This window comes from Sarcophilus harrisii, chromosome 3, assembly GCF_902635505.1.
Source record: "Sarcophilus harrisii chromosome 3, mSarHar1.11, whole genome shotgun sequence".
NCBI classification, from domain to species: Eukaryota; Metazoa; Chordata; class Mammalia; order Dasyuromorphia; family Dasyuridae; genus Sarcophilus; species Sarcophilus harrisii.
The window spans coordinates 592,314,600-592,330,960 of NC_045428.1; the positions used below are offsets into that span (position 1 = coordinate 592,314,600).

Here is a 16,361-nt window from a genome sequence, read left to right on the forward strand (position 1 = left end):
AGGCTCTCCTCATCTCACACCTGGACTATTGCGATAGTCTATTGGTTGATCTCACTGCTACAAGTTTTCCCCCCTTCCAATGCATCCTACATTTAGCCCTAAAAGTGATCTCCTTAATGTGTAGATCTGATTATGTCACTCTCTACTCAATAATCTCCAGGGGCTCCCTGTCACCTCCAGGATTAAATAGCGTTTGATCTGTTTGAGCCCTTCATAATCTGCCCCCTCCCAGCTTTCTTTCCAGCCTTCTTACATCCCATGGAATACTTTGCCATCACTGGCTCCCTTGCTGTTTCTCCCACCAGAAGCTCCATCTCTGGATTTCAGCCATTTTCTCTGGCTGTCTTTCATTCCTGAATTCTCTCCCTCCCCATCCCCATCTGCTTCCTTGGTTTCCTTCAAGTCTCCCCTAAAATCCCACCTTCTATAGGAAGCCTTACCCCACCCCGAGAATTCTCAGCCTTGCCTCTGCTGATTGTTTCCCACTTATGCTATTCCCAGCCCCTGAGCTATATCCACAGTTGTTTGCCTGCTGTGTCCACCGGACTGAGAGCTCATGGGGAGCAGAGACTGCTTTGTAGCCCAGGATTTAGTGCAGTCAGAAATGTTGTTGTTGTTTGTCTTTCCTTTTCGAAGAGGATCGGGACTTCAGGGAGGTGATTCCATGACTTGCAAGTGAATTGAATTTAAGTGAGGGAGGACTGGGCAAGGTCACCTGCCTCACTTTTTCTTTCAGGGCCATCTGAGTCCAGTGGCAGAACATAGAGCAGGACGACTAGATTTGGCCTTGGACCCAACAGTGGGACACACTGGTCTTCTTCCCCTGACATATAGTGGACATTTAAACGTTTGTTGACCAACTGACTGACTACTTGACTTCAGGGGACAGCTCCAGAGAGGGGGAATAGCTGGTGACCCTAAAGAAGACTTCTCCTTTGTCCGTCCTCTTCTGTGGCCTGGGAACCTCACCAGCCCCTTTCCTAGTGAGTTTCCTGGTTTTGTGACAGTTGTTTGGGCAAGAGACCAGGTCTCAGGTCCTGGTTTGGCCACCAATGCACTTGGTAGCTTGGACTGGTCCCTTCCCATTCCTCGTTTTCCCTGCAGGGAGATGGGGCGGCGCAGGGGGAGGAGAGCCAGCTTTAGAGCCGGGGTCACGGACCCCGCTCGTCCCTCCCAATGAGCCCTGGCTTTCTCATGTCCGGGGGCCGAGCAGGAAGCCTCTGGGTCCCTCCGGCTCTGGCTCCCGCAGAAAATGAGACGACAGATGACGCCTCTCTCAGTGGTAGCTCTTACTACCTCTAGTGGCCAATGACAACTTCCCGAGTCCCTTGTGTGAGCCCCGAGTGACCAGGGCTCGCTCTTTTCCTCTGTGCCCACGAGGGGGAGCGCTGAGCTCACTTTGCACCACTGTTGCTGCTCAGGCTCCCAGCAGGCTGCTGGATGGGGTTCAGGGAAAGTGGGGAAATCCCTTCCCACCGGTGCCCGGCGCCAGTCCCTCCCTTCCTTGGCAACAAAGGCGATACGAGCAGGCCAGATCTGAGAGCCCAAGGCAGTGTTTTATTCGTGCTCCTTCTGGCCCCCAGCAAGCCCTTTGTCCCGGCCCAGAGCGGTTCCGGTCTGAGTCTGGGGGCTCCGGGCTCCCTCCCTCCCTCCTGCTCATTGTGTGTCTCTGCTGCTGCCTGGGGCCTCTCGGGCTTCCCAGCTCAATCTGCCGCCCCTCCCCAGCCCAGGACTTGGCATTGGAGCCAGGGTCCAAGAAGGGAGAAAACCGGGGGGTCCGCAGGGGCGCGTGGCTGTCTGGGCCCCACTCCTGCTTGAGTGTATGGGTAGCTCTGCGTGAGGAGACCTGCAATTTCAGCCTTGACCGGCTGTGTTACCATGGGCAAGATTTGACCCCTTTCTGGGCCTCAGTTTCCCCATCTGCAAAAAGGGGCCAATACTGCCCTCCCTTCCTCGCAAGGCTGTTTTTGGGAGGTTCTAACGAAAGTATAAAGGGACTGGGGGTATGGCTGTGGATAAGGAGGTGTATTCCTTATAAATACTCAAATAAGAAGGAAGAGGGAGGCAGCGCCCAGTGGATTGAGCGTGATTGACACTGGCCTCCCAGCTGGCCAGAAACGAGGCCGAGAGACTGTTCCTGAAGGCTCTTAACCCACCCCTGAGTCCCTGGGCCCAAGTTCAGCAGAGGCACATGGATGGCCCCGATAGGCAGATCCACCCTGGAGGAGAGAGCCATGCGCCCGACAGGTGTCCTTCTCTCTCCCCTCCCCACCCCCCAAGGCCCATCCACTGAAGAAACCCCAGGCAACGTGGAGGCTTTGATCTCTTGGGTCTGGAAGTGCCTCTGGAGGTGAGAGCCGCCTTTCCCCTGGAGAGAGAAGAGCATCCTGAGCCCAGAACATCGAAGGGAGAAGAAATCACAGAACCCAGAACAGGGAATATCGGGGCCGGGAGGAGCAGAGGCCGTGGGGTTTTCGCCAGCGAGACACTGAGGTGCAGCGAGGGAGAGCCCTGCCGGGATCCCACAGGGAGCAGGGGGAGGCCTGGTTCTAGAGCCCGCCTTTCGGGATCTCTGCCAGCTCCAGGTTCCACATAGGCAGCATGAGCCCAGGGGCCGAGTTCAGGTGCCCCCTCCCTCCCGAGCCTCCCAGGCTCTTTAGTGTCCTCGGGGGAGCAAAGCCTCAGCCTTTGGGAGAGGGACAAGACTCTTACCTGCTGCCAGCTCCTAACTGGAGTATTCACAGCCCGTTCTCTCAATCCCTTCCTGTGTCTTCTCAACCACGGTGAACTTTCGCTGGACAGAGTGGGGGCAGCAGCGCTGAGAGCAGGGGTCAAAGGTAAGCTCAGGGCCACAGCTCCGGGGCAAGGACTGGACGCTGCCGTCCTCACAGCACTGCTTCTCCTGGGGGTTGTAGGCCACGCTCCCACACAGGAGCCAGGGCTGGCACACCATCACTGGGGGGTCCGGGGGGGTCACTGCGTGTGGGGCAAATGACGCAGACTGTTAGCTCCACAGGCTCGGGAACCGGCCCGGCGACAGCTCCCCCTCGTTCTCCCTTTGTCCCCCCGTGGCTCTTTCCCTCTTCTCCACGACCTTCCTCCCGGCTTTGCCTTCCCTTCCTTACCTGGAGCTCCTGAGGAGAACAGGATAGCCATGGTGAAGATGGAGAAGACAAGCACTAAGGGGAAAGAGAAAGAGGCGACATGATCCCAGGCTCTTGCAAGGGGGAGGTTGGGGTTCCCCCCCCCCAGGGGGGGAATAGGACTCGGACTCAAGTTTGGATTTCTAGTTTCTCTCGGAGGGTCGGGGTCAGGGTTCATTCGGGTTAGGTTTGAGATCAGGAGGCAGAAGGCATAGGCCCTTGTGGAGACCTGTTGGACATCAGAGTTGGCTACAGCAGGAAGTGACGGGAAACAGCCGGGGAGAGGAGGAAGAGCCCCCAGGCTGGGGAAATGGAGCCAAAGGCTTGGGGATCTCACTCTCTCCCGGGAAAGCCCTTGCTTCTGTCTGAACCTCAGGCACCCCAGTTGTAAAATGACAAAAGGCAGAGGTGGCATTTGGGGGCCCCAAGGTCTTTTCATGACTCTCCAAACTGGAAGGGGCCAAACCCTTCATGATGCAGGAATGACGATGCCCAAAGAAGGGGACATATTGAAGGACACACAGCCAGTAATTGGCAGGATTAGAACTGGACCCCAAAGCTTCAATTCCAGCACTTCCTCCTGACAATTAGAAATAGATGGGAGCTAGGACTGGTCTGAGTAGGACGATGGAGAACCTGCTATTTGCTGGGTCCGCTAGCCTGTCAGGGCCAGGTAAATGGCAGCCTTAGGTTCTAAAGGTTGGCTTGGGTTTGGAACTAATTAGATTTGGGACTGGGGGCAGGTTCAGAGTTCACTTGTGACAAATGTGGGTGCTTCTCTGTGAGCTCCAGGAATTGGGGAACCTAGGTTCATAGCTTGGTTCTTAAGACTTTAAAAAAAAATTGGAACAAATGTCTTAACTGCCTTGGTCTTCAATTTCACCTTCTGTGAAATGAGTAAATTAGAAATAGATAATCTCTAAAGATGCTCCTAGCTCTAAATCCGTGAGTTTATGAATTTGGAGGAGGTGGGATGCAGATACTCGCTTCCTGGAATAAGCAGGTAGGTGAGGTCTAAAAGGGAAGCTCTTTGGGTTCTCAGAATATTGTGAGGAGCTGAGTGAAAACTTTTGGGGCCAAGAGTGAGATCAGAGTTTAAATCAGAAGTAGAGATGGGGGTGGGGTTGGATTAGGACTAGAGAAAACTTTAGGGTCAAGGTCAGGCTTTTGAGATAAGGATCAGAGTGAGATTTAGCTCTACTCTGAAAGGAAAGGGTTAGTTAGAATCTAGGGTTAGATGCACCTTTTGCATGATCTAGTCCAGCCTTTGATTTTACAGATGGGAGAGTTGAGTCCCAGAGATAGTCATCAGTTGGAACGGTCCGAGTCCAGGTGTGGGTGGAATTGGGAAGGCAAAAAGGTACTTTGTGGGAGTGGGATTGGAATGAAGAGAAATGTGACAGGTGAGAGAGATCAGGGATGAGTCAAGGGGATGATATTGGAGTAATAGCTGGGAAGCAGCAAAGGAACATTAAGAATCGGGGTTGGGATCAAGGTGAGGGCTGAGGAGCTGATGAGGATCTCATGGGGCAGGGCCCAGAGTCCCAGAAGGTGAAGGATCCCCATAGTTCTCTTACCTGTGATTTGGTTTTGAGATGCCATGATCTTATGGGAGTAGGGTCCGGAGGACTTGATACCAGGGCTACAACTGCTAAGTGTCTGAGAGCTTGGTAGCAGAAATGCTCTGATTCCTGGGATCCTGGGCTTTTATCGGCGTGGAGGAAGGTGACGTAAGAGCCCTCACTAGTAGAGACTAGTCGGGGCCTTGGGGCTACAGACAAAAGGAGAGGAGGTGGGGAGAAGAAGGAAAGGGAAAGTAGAGAAAAGAGGAGGGGAAAGGAAGGAGGGGAGGAAACCTATTCTTTGCTAATAGCGGGTTTCCCTTCCCGACTCACTCATCCCTTTGAACTGGCTTGTAGCTCCAAGAAAGGGAGAAGAGCCGTGACCTCCTCCCTACTCCTCAGCAAGAACTTCTACTTAAGCCCCTTGAATTTCTTTCTTGCACTTAGTTTTCCTTCACCAGCCCAATCCTCCCTGGCCCTTAAGACAAAGTCTTTCTAAATTCTATGTTTCCAAGCTGATCCCAGCTCAGGAGGAGAGGAAGCCCAAAGGCATGGGATTTGGAGATAACAGGGTCAATCACTGGAAGGAGAAGAAAATGGGGTTCTGGGTCAGAAAGGGAAACTGAGGAAGGCTGCTGGTTTGGGAGTCAGTGCCTTAGGGCCATGGATGCTAGGCCAGAAAAGGAAGCCAGTGAGATCAGGGAGCCCAGAGGCCAGGCTGCAAAGGGACCCACGTGGTGGGCAGCTTCATGTTTTATTGGCTTCCTTTCACAGAGCTACATTTTAACCAGATATAAAATTGGGAGGATGGGTCCAAGTAGAGTCTAATTCAACAATGATTAAGCGCTTACGATGGGCAAGACACTGTCTTAGTGACCAGGGGTGTGAGAGGGAATATGAACCCCATGCCAGTCAGGGGGAGCCTCTGTCCTGCTGAGGGTAGAGCGGGATGGATTGACCACAGACACAGACCAGCATCTTGTAAGGTTGAGCATGGAGGGGGCCAAGGGAAAGAAAAACCTTCCCAAGACATTCTGGGGAAGAGAAATTGGGGGAATCAGAGAAGACTTCATGGAGGAGAAACAGTCTGCATGGAGCAAGAACTCAAGGAGGAGGGTCCTCATGCCAGACCAGACCTGGGGAATGCCTTCCATGGAGGCTGATCATCCCATGTAACTGGAACCTAGAGGGCATGAGGTGCACTAATCCAAAATAAGTCTGGGAAGGGAAACTGAGTCAGCAGGGAAGGGCCCCCAAATGGCAGAATGATGAATTTATGGCTATCCTAGAGGCTATAGGGAATCTGAAGATTTGTGAGTAAGGGTCTGAGGTCCCTCTTACTTAATCTAAGACATTTCTTATTCTAAGAACTCTCCCATTTCTGATATGAAGACCCTTCCCCAGGCCTGACATTCCTTATTAAAAGACTTTTCCTGACTCTCTTATTTTGTGTTCTGAAGTCTTTTGTAGTGCTGACCTGCAGAACTTGAGGCAGTTAAGCCAGGTAACTTCTGTAATTAGGAGCAATTTAATTAACAATAGTAGCTTTATTTTTAAAACTAAATTAATTTAATATTTTCTCCAGTTACATTCAAAAACAATTTTTAACATTTTTTTAAAGATTTTTGAGCTCTTGATGCTAAGTCAAATGAGTAGAACCAGGAGATCAAGGTACATGGCAACAGCAAAATTACACGATGATCAATTCTGATGGATGTGGGTCTTCTCAACAAACAGACAATTGAAGTCAGTTCCAATGGTCTTGTGATAGAGAGAGCCACCTGCACCCAGAGAGAGGACTGTGGGAACTAACAGTGGATCACAACAAAACATTCTCACTCTTTTTGTTATTGTTAGCTTGCATTTTGTTTTCTTATTCATTTTCTTTCCCTTTTGATCTGATTTCTCTTGTGCAGCAAGAGAATTGCATAAATATGTTTACACATATTGGATTTAACATGTATTTTAACATATATAACACATATTGGATTACTTGCCATCTAGGGGAGGGAGTCGGGGGAAGGGGCTTGAAATGGGAACACAAGGTTTTTGTGATTTTTCAATGGTGAAAAATTATCCTTGCATGTGTTTTGAAAATAAAATGCTTCAATTAAAAAAAAAGAAAAGAAAAAAAGATTTTTGAGTTCTAGGTTCGCTCCCTTATCCCCACCCACAATTAATAAATAGTATGTGAAGTTATGCAAAACATTTTCCATAAAAGTCAAGGGGTGAAAGAAAACATAAATCTCCCACTCTGATGAAAATAAAAACTCTCAAGAAAAATTAAAAAGAGACAGATAAAAAGATAAAGAGAGAAGGCTTCAATCTATATTCATGCACAATCATTTCCTTCTCTGAGTATGGATAGTAATTTTAAACAGGAATGTGGTTCACAACAACTTTCTGTTGTGCTAGCTGCCCAACTTTCCTTGGATATCTTCTTTTCTTTTTCTTTTTTATATATATATATATATATTTTTTTTTTGTGATTATTCCCAAATTTGGCAAGTATTAATAAATACAACCATTTCCATATACAAAGAAGTACAGAAAAACATTATGCCTAAAATGCAGCCACATCTCCTTTATAGTTTTCATTTCAATATTATATAATAAAATATATAGAAAAAGTTATAAAACTTTATAAAAGTAGAAAAAAACCTTTACAAAACTATATAGTAAAATAAAAACATAAATTCAACATGCTAGTTTCAAAGCTATCCTGCTGGTCTGTGTCTCCTTTTTGTTCTCTACTGTTCTTTTTTCTTTTTATTCTATTCCAACCCTCTTCTGAGGAGGGACAGGAGGGGAGTATCACTATTAGTATTCTCCCCTTTTTCTTCCAAATTCCTACTCCCCAATTTAAAAAGTCATAACAAGTAAGTATAATCATCCACATGCCTGGATAGATCTGTCACAGTCTACTTCTTGAAACACTCACCTTTTTCTCAGAAGGTAGATGACATATTTCCTCCGGGGGCTTCTGGGATGTTGGCGGGTCACTGCAATTGTCAGGGTTCTGAAGTCTTTCAAAATTGTTTTCCTCAATCGTGATGCTGTTCTTGGATAACCTGTTCTCTTCCTTCTGTTCACTTCAGATAAGTTCATGTAAGTTTTCCCCAACTTATTCTTATGCAGCATGTTAAAAGAAAACACTGTTTAGGAAAAGTCTGGCCCTGAGTCTTTTACCATGGAAGATATCATCAAACTCTCCCAAGAAAAAGGGGGCTCAGCAATTTGGAACAATGCTCAAAAAGTTATCAAAGTGTGCACACCCTTTGATCCAGCAGTGCTACTACTGGGCTTATACCCCAAAGAGATGTTAAAGGAGGGAAAGGGACCCGTATGCGCAAAAATGTTTGTGGCGGCCCTCTTTGTAGTGCAAGCCTGCTCATTGTGCCCCATGTCTGGAAACCTGTGTCCTTCTAATTTCCAATTCTTGGTTCTCTGGCTTCTTTCAAGATTTATCTTCATCAAACCCTACCTTCTGCACACAGAACAGCAGAGACATCACCTTGCTGACAAGATCTGTGTAGTCAAGGCTGTGATTTGTACAGTAGCGATGTATGTCTGTGAATGTTGAAGTGTAAGGAAAGCTGCTACCAAGGGATCGGTGCTTCAGAATAGTGATGATGGAGAAGACTTGGACAGCAAGGAGACCAAATCGGTCAATACAGAAAGAAATTAATTCATACCGTAAGGTTCAATACTTAAGGTGAAGCTGAAATATTTTGGTCACATCACGAGAAGATGGGACTCATTGGAAAAGACCCTGGTGTTGGGAAAGACTGAAGGCAACAGGAAAAGGGGAAGGAAGAGGATGAGATGGATGGATGGTGTCAGGGAAGCAACAAACATGAGCTTGGACAGACTTTGGGAGGTAGTGGAGAACAGTATACTGTGACTACAGAGTCAGGAACACTCAGGCATGATTGAACAGCAACAGCCCCCGCCTTCTAAAGCAGATCTTTCCTACTTGCACCCTGCCCTCTGAAGTCCTCCCTATATCTTACATATACCTATTTGTATGTTGTTTCCCTCCTTAGAACATAAGCTCCTTGAAGGCAGGGATTGTATTTTTACCTTTCTTTGTATCTCCAAACAACTAATTAATGCAGTATCTAGCACACAGTAGGTATTTAATAATTGATTATTATATTAGTCAAATATTGATCAAGTGGCAAGGCTATTTGCATTTTATTGCCGCAAGAAAGGAGGAAGGTGGGGACCCAGGAAATGGCTTTTCCTGCCCTTTCCCCAAAGGACTTTGGGATCTTAGTCTGAGGGAAGAGACTCTGACTCACTGCAATCTGAATTCAGAGACCAGAGTCTCTGAGTCCATCTTTGCCTTCCCAGGGGAGACTTCAATAGATCTATCCCTTCCCGAAACTTCATAAAGAAGGAGGCAGACAGACAGAGATGGAGAGAGACAGAGATAGAGAGACAGAGAGAGAAGAGGAAAGAGAGAGACAGAGACAGAGACACACAAAAAGAGGAACACAAAAACAGAGAGACAGAGAAAGATATAGAGCGACAGAGAGAAGGGGAAAGAGAGACAGAGACAGAGATAGAGAACCGGAGACAGATAGAGACAGACATACAGAGACAGAGACAGACAGAAAGAGGGACACAGAAACAGAGACAGAAACAGATGGAGAGACAGAAATAGAGAAATTCGATTGTGAAATGGGTGATGTTTCTCAGAAACTGAACCTGAGATTTGGTGGGGGTTGGAGGGAAAAGAGGCATTTCAGATGCCAGGGAGATGTTAAATCCTTGGCCTTTAAGTCCTCAGGTAATATGGCCACAAAGGGCACGCTCCCATGGGGACAGGAGGCCTCCTGTCCAAAGAAACTCAGGTTAAAAGAATAGGTATCGGGATGATTCAACAGAAAGAGGGACTGGGGAAAGGACTTCTGCTCAGAAAAGGAGAGGCCATGGAATCAAGTGACCATAGAGAGCAACAAGAGGAAACAGGTTAGTTTGTTTAGTGTAAGCATTCAAATTTGAGCTAGGCCTTGCCCTAGAGAATTAAAAGACTGTATATCATAGAAAATTGGAAATGTCAAAACTAGGGGCGACCTTAGAATATAGAATGCAAAACGTAGCGGTTTAGAATATCAGAGCTGGGACGGCCCTTAGAGTGTGGAAGGGGAGAGCTGGGACGGCCCTTAGAGCGTGGAAGGGGAGAGCTGGGACGGCCCTTAGAGTGTGGAAGGGGAGGGACGGCCCTTAGAGCGTGGAAGGGGAGGGCTGGGACGGCCCTGGGGGAAGGGACGGCCCTGAGGGGAAGGGGAGAGCTGGGACGGCCCTTAGAGCGTGGAAGGAAGGGACGGCCCTAGAGTGTGGAAGGGGAGAGCTGGGACGGGCCCCTTTAGAGCCGGAAGGAGAGTGGGACGGCCCTTAGAGCGTGGAAGGGGAGAGCTGGGACGGGCCCCCAGAGGCGGGAAGGAGAGCTGGGACGGGCCCTTAGAGCGGGAAGGAGGGACGGCCCAGAGGGTGGAAGGGGAGAGCTGGGACGGCCCTTAGAGCGTGGAAGGGAGAGGGACGGCCCTTAGAGCGTGGAAGGGGAGAGCTGGGACGGCCCTTAGAGTGTGGAAGGGGAGAGCTGGGACGGCCCTTAGAGCGTGGAAGGGGAGGGACGGCCCTTAGAGTGTGGAAGGGGAGAGCTGGGACGGCCCTTAGAGCGTGGAAGGGAAGGGACGGCCCTTAGAGCGTGGAAGGGGAGAGCTGGGACGGCCCTTAGAGTGTGGAAGGAGGGATCAGAAAGGGAATGCCCCAAGAATTCCTTAAAGGGAGCCGTAACCCAAATAAAAGAGAGCAAGCCAGCCCAGATCTCCTGCTCTGAATGACCTAAGAGCACAGAACACTGGAGCTGGAAGCAACATTAGAATACAGAACATGAGCTGGGAGTCTCTAAGGGATTTAGAGAACAGAATGTTAACGTCGGGTGTACTTGGAACCTTCCACAGAGCCAGAAAGTGTCTGGAAGGAAATCTGCGAGAGCACTGTTAGAAATCGGCTAAGCAGAAGGGCAGTGAGGTGAGTACAAGATCCACTGTGCATGGAGCCCCAGCCCTCTGCTAACTGCGGGCTTCATAAAACAGATCCCCCCACTCTTGCTGGGGCCCGCTAGGCGGTGAAGCAGAGTTTGGGCCGGAGCCGCGAGTACAGTCGCGGGGACTCTGGGTCAGGCACTCTAACCCTGTTTGCCTCAGTTTCCTCATCTGTAAAATGAGCCGGAAGGGAAAGGCCGACGCCCCTTCCAGCATCTCTGCCAGAAACCCTCAAACAGGGTCCCAAGGAGATGGACAAGCCTGAGAGACCAAGCAGGCCGAAGCCCCCGCTCCTGCCCCCGTGGCTCCTGCGGCCCCTTCTTCCTCCTTCCGTTTTTGGCTTGGAAGCAGGGGCTGAGGCGGTGGGAAAGGACCCCCGCAGGGCACCGGCGAGTCCCAGCCTGCTCGGCGGGACCTAGCTCTGCCAAGGCCGGGCGGCCCGCTCCAAGGGCGGGCCGCGCCTGCACGTCAGCCTGGGCTATTTTTACCCGGGCCCCTGCCCGAGCTCGCCCTCGCTCACCATCCGCCGGATCGCGGGGAGTGTTTCCTTGAGTTGTACTGGACGGGGCGGGGGGCCTTGCCTGGGTGGTTTTGGTGGGGCTGACCCTTGTGTTTCCCACGTTTTGAGATGGGGGGAGAAAGGGGTGGGGGAGGGAAAGGGAGGGGTGTTTTGTTTTTGTCCTTCCCTTTTTTTGTTTCTGCCCTCCCCTTCCCTTTTCCCTGTCCCTCCTTCTCCCGTGCTTTGCCTTGCGGTTGCATCCCGAGGCCGGGGGCCCCTGCGGGGGCGGTTGGGGCGGGGGCTGAGTCCTGGAATGGTGGGGTGGCGAGGGGTGCTATGGTGTTTTTGGCGATGCTAGCTTTTGGTTTCCGGTGGGGTGGCCGCGAAGGTGGTAGGTGCCGGCGGGTTCTGGCCCTTGCGGAGGGTGCGGGATTTTCGGCGAAAACTGAGGGTGGGTGGGGGGGGGTTTTGGAGCAGGAAGAGGAGTTTGCGGTGGGCGCTTGTGCCCTTGCGGTGGTAGAAAAATGGCTTTGCAGAATTGGGTGTGGCCGGTCTTGTTGGGAGCGGGCGACGCATTGGCTTACCTTGGCCGTGTGTGTGAAAGTGATTGTTGCGGGCTTTTGACTTTCTGTTTTCGAGCGGGGAGGGCTTTGCTGCCCATTTTAATGTGAGGTTGGGAAATAGTTTTTGGGCTTAAACCATTGGATGGGGTAGGGGGGCGAGGGAGAACAGCCCTTGAGTCCTGCCTGTGACCCTTAATGCCTTAGGTGTGGCCTGCAAGTTCATTTTCCTTTTTGTGAGGAAAATTTTGTTTTAAGTTTGAGTGTTTTACTTTTTCATTCCAACCTACAATGTTGCAGTTTTATTTGTGTGGAGGTGTTTGTTGAGGAAGCTGCTTAAGGTGGAGTGAGTTCTTTCCAAGAGGGTTTTCTTTTCCGAGGTCTTGTTTTGTTTCTTTTACAGAGGGTTTTCTTCTTAGAAGGTTTTCCTTCTTTCCCAGAGGCCATTGTTTTTTCTAAGAGGTGTTCCTTCTTTCTTTTTCCAGAGGTTCTGATTGTTTCTTTTCAAGAAGTTTTCTTTTCAAGAGGCTGTTTTCTTCCTTTTTCTTAGAGGTTGATGTTTTTTTGGCCCTTCTTTTTTAAAGGGCCTTTCCTTTCTAGAGGTTGCATTCTTGAGTTTTTTTTCCAGAGGTTGTTTGCCCTTTTTCCTTAGAGAGTTTTAAGGGTGGTTTTCTTTCCTTTCTTTTAGAGGTCTGGTTTTTTTTTTTTCAGAGGAGTTTTCTTTCCAGAGGCAAGGTGGAGGGAAATGGGGCCTGGAAATGCTGAAGGGGCAGGCTGTTCCGGCCGAAGAGACCCTACTTTGGAGGTGCACCAGATGGCTCCTACTGAGTGATTTGTGGGGTGTGATTGAAAACATTCCTTTTGTTTCAGAAAGCCCGGAAATTCCCGGGTACTCACCCAAAGGATGAAGAAAAATTTGACTATGGCCATTCGGAAGAGCCGAGGTTGTTTTCAGTGTGAGGTTGGGAGGGTACGTGAAAGGGGGAAGGAACAAACCAGGCAACTGAATGTGAAGATTGCAAAAGTTCGGGCAGGGTTCAACACTAGTTGTGGCAAGTTTTGCCTTCTTTAAATGGGGATAAAACCCTTTTTTGGATGGATTAGAGGTGCATAATCAATACTAAAATTATTAAGAAATTCCCAACTGATTAAGGAGAAATTGGAACTGACCTCAAGAAGTTTTTCCAGGTTGGTTTGTTTTTTTGGTCTATTATTTTTAGCTAATGCTCAGGGTAACAAGGGTTTGGGGAAAAGATGGCTAATGAATTTCAATTCCATGGAGGGAAATGGGGTGGTCAGGGGATGTTTAAAAATTAATAATTTGGGAATTTTTTTCTGGTTTCTTTTAGAAAGTCCTGGGCTCTTTCAATTTAAGGAGATTAGTAGGTAGTTTGGGTTTTTGATTGAGAACCTTTGACCGAGAAGCCTGTGGAACTAGGGATTACAAATTTATATTTTACCTTTTGTTGTGGTTGTTTGTATTTTGTTTTTTTGGTTTTTTTTTGGAGTTGATTTTTAGCAGTATGATATTGTGGAAAAGTTAGAAGAATGCCAATGTTAAATTGTTGGATACTTGCTTAGGTGTTAAGGAATTTAAAGGTGTGTCAGTTTAAGTTCTTAGCTCGTTAATGATTTAAGTATATTGGAGTTCTGAAGGGCACGTAGAGAGTCCAGAGATTCAAGTCAGGGGATGCTTTACTAACCCACAAGCCACTCGGAGGTGGGATGATTTTCAATATACCTTGTGCTGGTGGAGGTTTGGATGGAGTTGAGTAAAGGCGAGTTGAAGAGTTAAAGACCAAAAGAGTCTTGGAACAAGCAGAGGCTCTAAGAAAGCTAACCGGGCTATTTTGGAAGAGACAATAAAGGATTGGACTTTAACAGCTGGCTGCATTTGAGGTGATTATTACATTGAACCAAAACTAAGGTTGCTTCCAGAAGCCACCTAAGAAACCTGCTCCCAGAGAACGATTATATCTTAGAGAAAAGAACATTACATCTAGGGACAGAGGTTGAGGGAAGGGAGAGAAAAATTTTGAAACATAAACTTTTGTAAGGGTGAATGGTGAAAATTATCCATGCGTATGTTTTTTTTTTTAAACTGTAATTAAAAAAGTAAAAATAAAACTAATTGAACAGCAAAAAATAAAAGAAAGTCTTAGGATAATTCTGAAGATCAGCTGGCATAAGGTACTGGACATTGAGGTCCTTTCTGGAGCTGAATTGCCAAGCATTCCAACTCTACTGCAGAGAGTGCAATTCCAGTGAGCTGGCCATGTTGTTCGAATGCTGACTATAAGTTTGTCTAAAAGATTATTTCATGGAGAGTCCACACAAGGCAAGTGCTCACAAGAAAAAGCGATACAAGGACACTCACAACATCTCTGAAAAATGTTAGAATTTATTGTAAGACATGGGAGCCAGACACTGGCACAGGGCTGCCCAGTGTGGGGTGCCCTTATCAGAGGGGGTGCTGTGCTCTGTGAGCGAAGCAGAATTGAATTAGCTCAAAAGCATCGTGAGAAGTGCAGATTTGGAGAATCCACCCCAAATGTTCATATTGACTATTTGACTTATGGCAGAGTCTTTTGAGCTCCCACTGGTCTGATCAGCCACAATCGGACACACTGTTACTCGACTCCAATATAGTGATGTCATTTTGGGCTTCTTCGAGAACAATGTTCCACAACTAACCAAACAACCAACCAATATTTATCGAGTACTTAATATGTGCCAGGCTCTGAGCTAAACTCTGGAGATGGAAATTAAGGAAAAAATGTATTCTCTGCTGTCAAAGAGCATGCATTCTAACAGGGGTGAGGGGACAAGAGGCAAATAGTTGGATATACAAGCTATATCCAGACTAAGTGACAGAAAATGACAGAGGAAAGGCACTGGCTTTGGAGAGGACCAAGCTAGACTTCCTGTAGTTAATGGGATTTGAGTTGAAATTCTAAAGAAGCCAGGGAATCTAGGAGGTGGAAGTGAGAAGAGAGAACATTCTAGTAATAGAGGAAGCTAATTAAAAGGCAAAAAATGGAAGTATCTAGTATCATTTGTGAAGGACAGCAAGAATGCCAGTGTTTCTAGATCTTGGTTATTATTTAGTCATTTTTCAGTCATATCTGACTTTTCATGACTTCATTTGAGATCTTCTTGGCAAAGATACTGGCATGGTTTGCCATTTTCTTCTCCAGCTCCTTTTTACAAATAAGGAAACTGGGTCAAAAATGGTTGTGACTTGCCCAGATTGCTTGCTGTCTTGGTGAGGGAAAAGAGGAAGGGAGAACATTTGGAACAAAAATCTTATAAAAATGAGTATTGAAAACTATCATTACATGTATTTGGGGAAAAAAAACATAATACTATTGAAAAGAAAAGAAAAAATGTGTCCTACAGTAGAAAATTGTTTCTGAAAACCTATTTGTTTTTTATATTTATATCAAGAAACTGTGTACGTGTTTATTTTTTTTGGAGAGAGCCATCTGCACCCAGAGGGAGACCTGTGGGAACTGAATGTGGATCACAACATAATATTTTCACTTCTGTTGTTGTTTGCTTGAATTTTATTTTCTTTCTTATTTTTTTCCTTTTTGATGTGATTTTTCTAGTGCAGTGTGATAATTATGTAAATATGTAAGCCTATTTTGAATTTAACATATATTTTACCATATGCATATATTGGATTACTTACCATCTAGGGAAGGGAGGTGGGGGAAAATTGGAATACAAGGTTTTGCAAGGGTCAGTGCTGAAAAATGATCCTTGCATCTGTTTTGAAAATAAACAGCTTCAATAAAAAAGATATAAAAAAATTGAAATGCTACTGAAAAAAATTCTCCCCACTCCCCATTTTTCAGGATGTATAACTTGTTTGAATAGGTTTGTGTTAGAATTTTTACAAGGTGCTAGGTCACTGGAATTGATGGAGACAATAATTATCTAATTTAGCATGGTACTTAACAGTTCTGTAGTACTTATTAGAGTTCACACCTTTCACGCCTTTAAGAGAGCATATATAAGCTAGGAGCCTCAACCAGGATGGAGACCAAGAGATTCACAAGTCTAAGAGGCAAGCCCACTCTCGGAGGCGGAGTCAGATTCATTCCATATTCCACCTTTGTGCTGACTGCATATTTGGAGGGAGCTAGAGGCTGAAGCTGGAAGAGACAAAGGACTAGCGGCAGGAACCAAGGAGAGAGATAGGCCTCTAAGAAAGCTAACCCTTTTTTCTTTTTTATGATCTCTTTGGGGTATAAGCCCAGTAGCAACACTGCTGGATCAAAGGGTATGCACAGTTTTATAGCCCTTTGGGCATAGTTCCAAATTGCTCTCTAGAATGATTTCACAAATCTACCAACAATGTGTAGTGTTCCAGTTTCCTCACATCCCCTCCAACATTCATCATTATTTTTTCCTGCCATCTTAGCCAATCTGACAGGTGTGTAGTGGTCTCTCAGAGTTGTCTTTATTCGCATTTCTCTGATCAATAGTGATTCAGAGCACCTTTTCATATGACTAGAAATGATTTTAATTTCTTC

The 16,361-nt window shown here is 47.2% G+C and overlaps 1 protein-coding gene across 1 annotated transcript; it reads right to left on the minus strand.

The window, feature by feature from the left end:
- Nucleotides 1-708: 708 nt before the first annotated feature.
- On the minus strand, nt 709-7,980 carry LOC111720190 (insulin growth factor-like family member 1). Its single transcript, XM_031963904.1, has 5 exons — nt 7,647-7,980; nt 4,721-4,914; nt 3,126-3,179; nt 2,713-2,976; nt 709-2,368 (listed from the first exon to the last, which is right to left on the minus strand). The coding sequence occupies exons 2-4, from the start codon at nt 4,743-4,745 to the stop codon at nt 2,726-2,728; spliced, it is 330 nt and encodes a 109-aa protein (XP_031819764.1). The 5' UTR covers nt 4,746-4,914; nt 7,647-7,980; the 3' UTR covers nt 709-2,368; nt 2,713-2,725.
- Nucleotides 7,981-16,361: the final 8,381 nt, after the last annotated feature.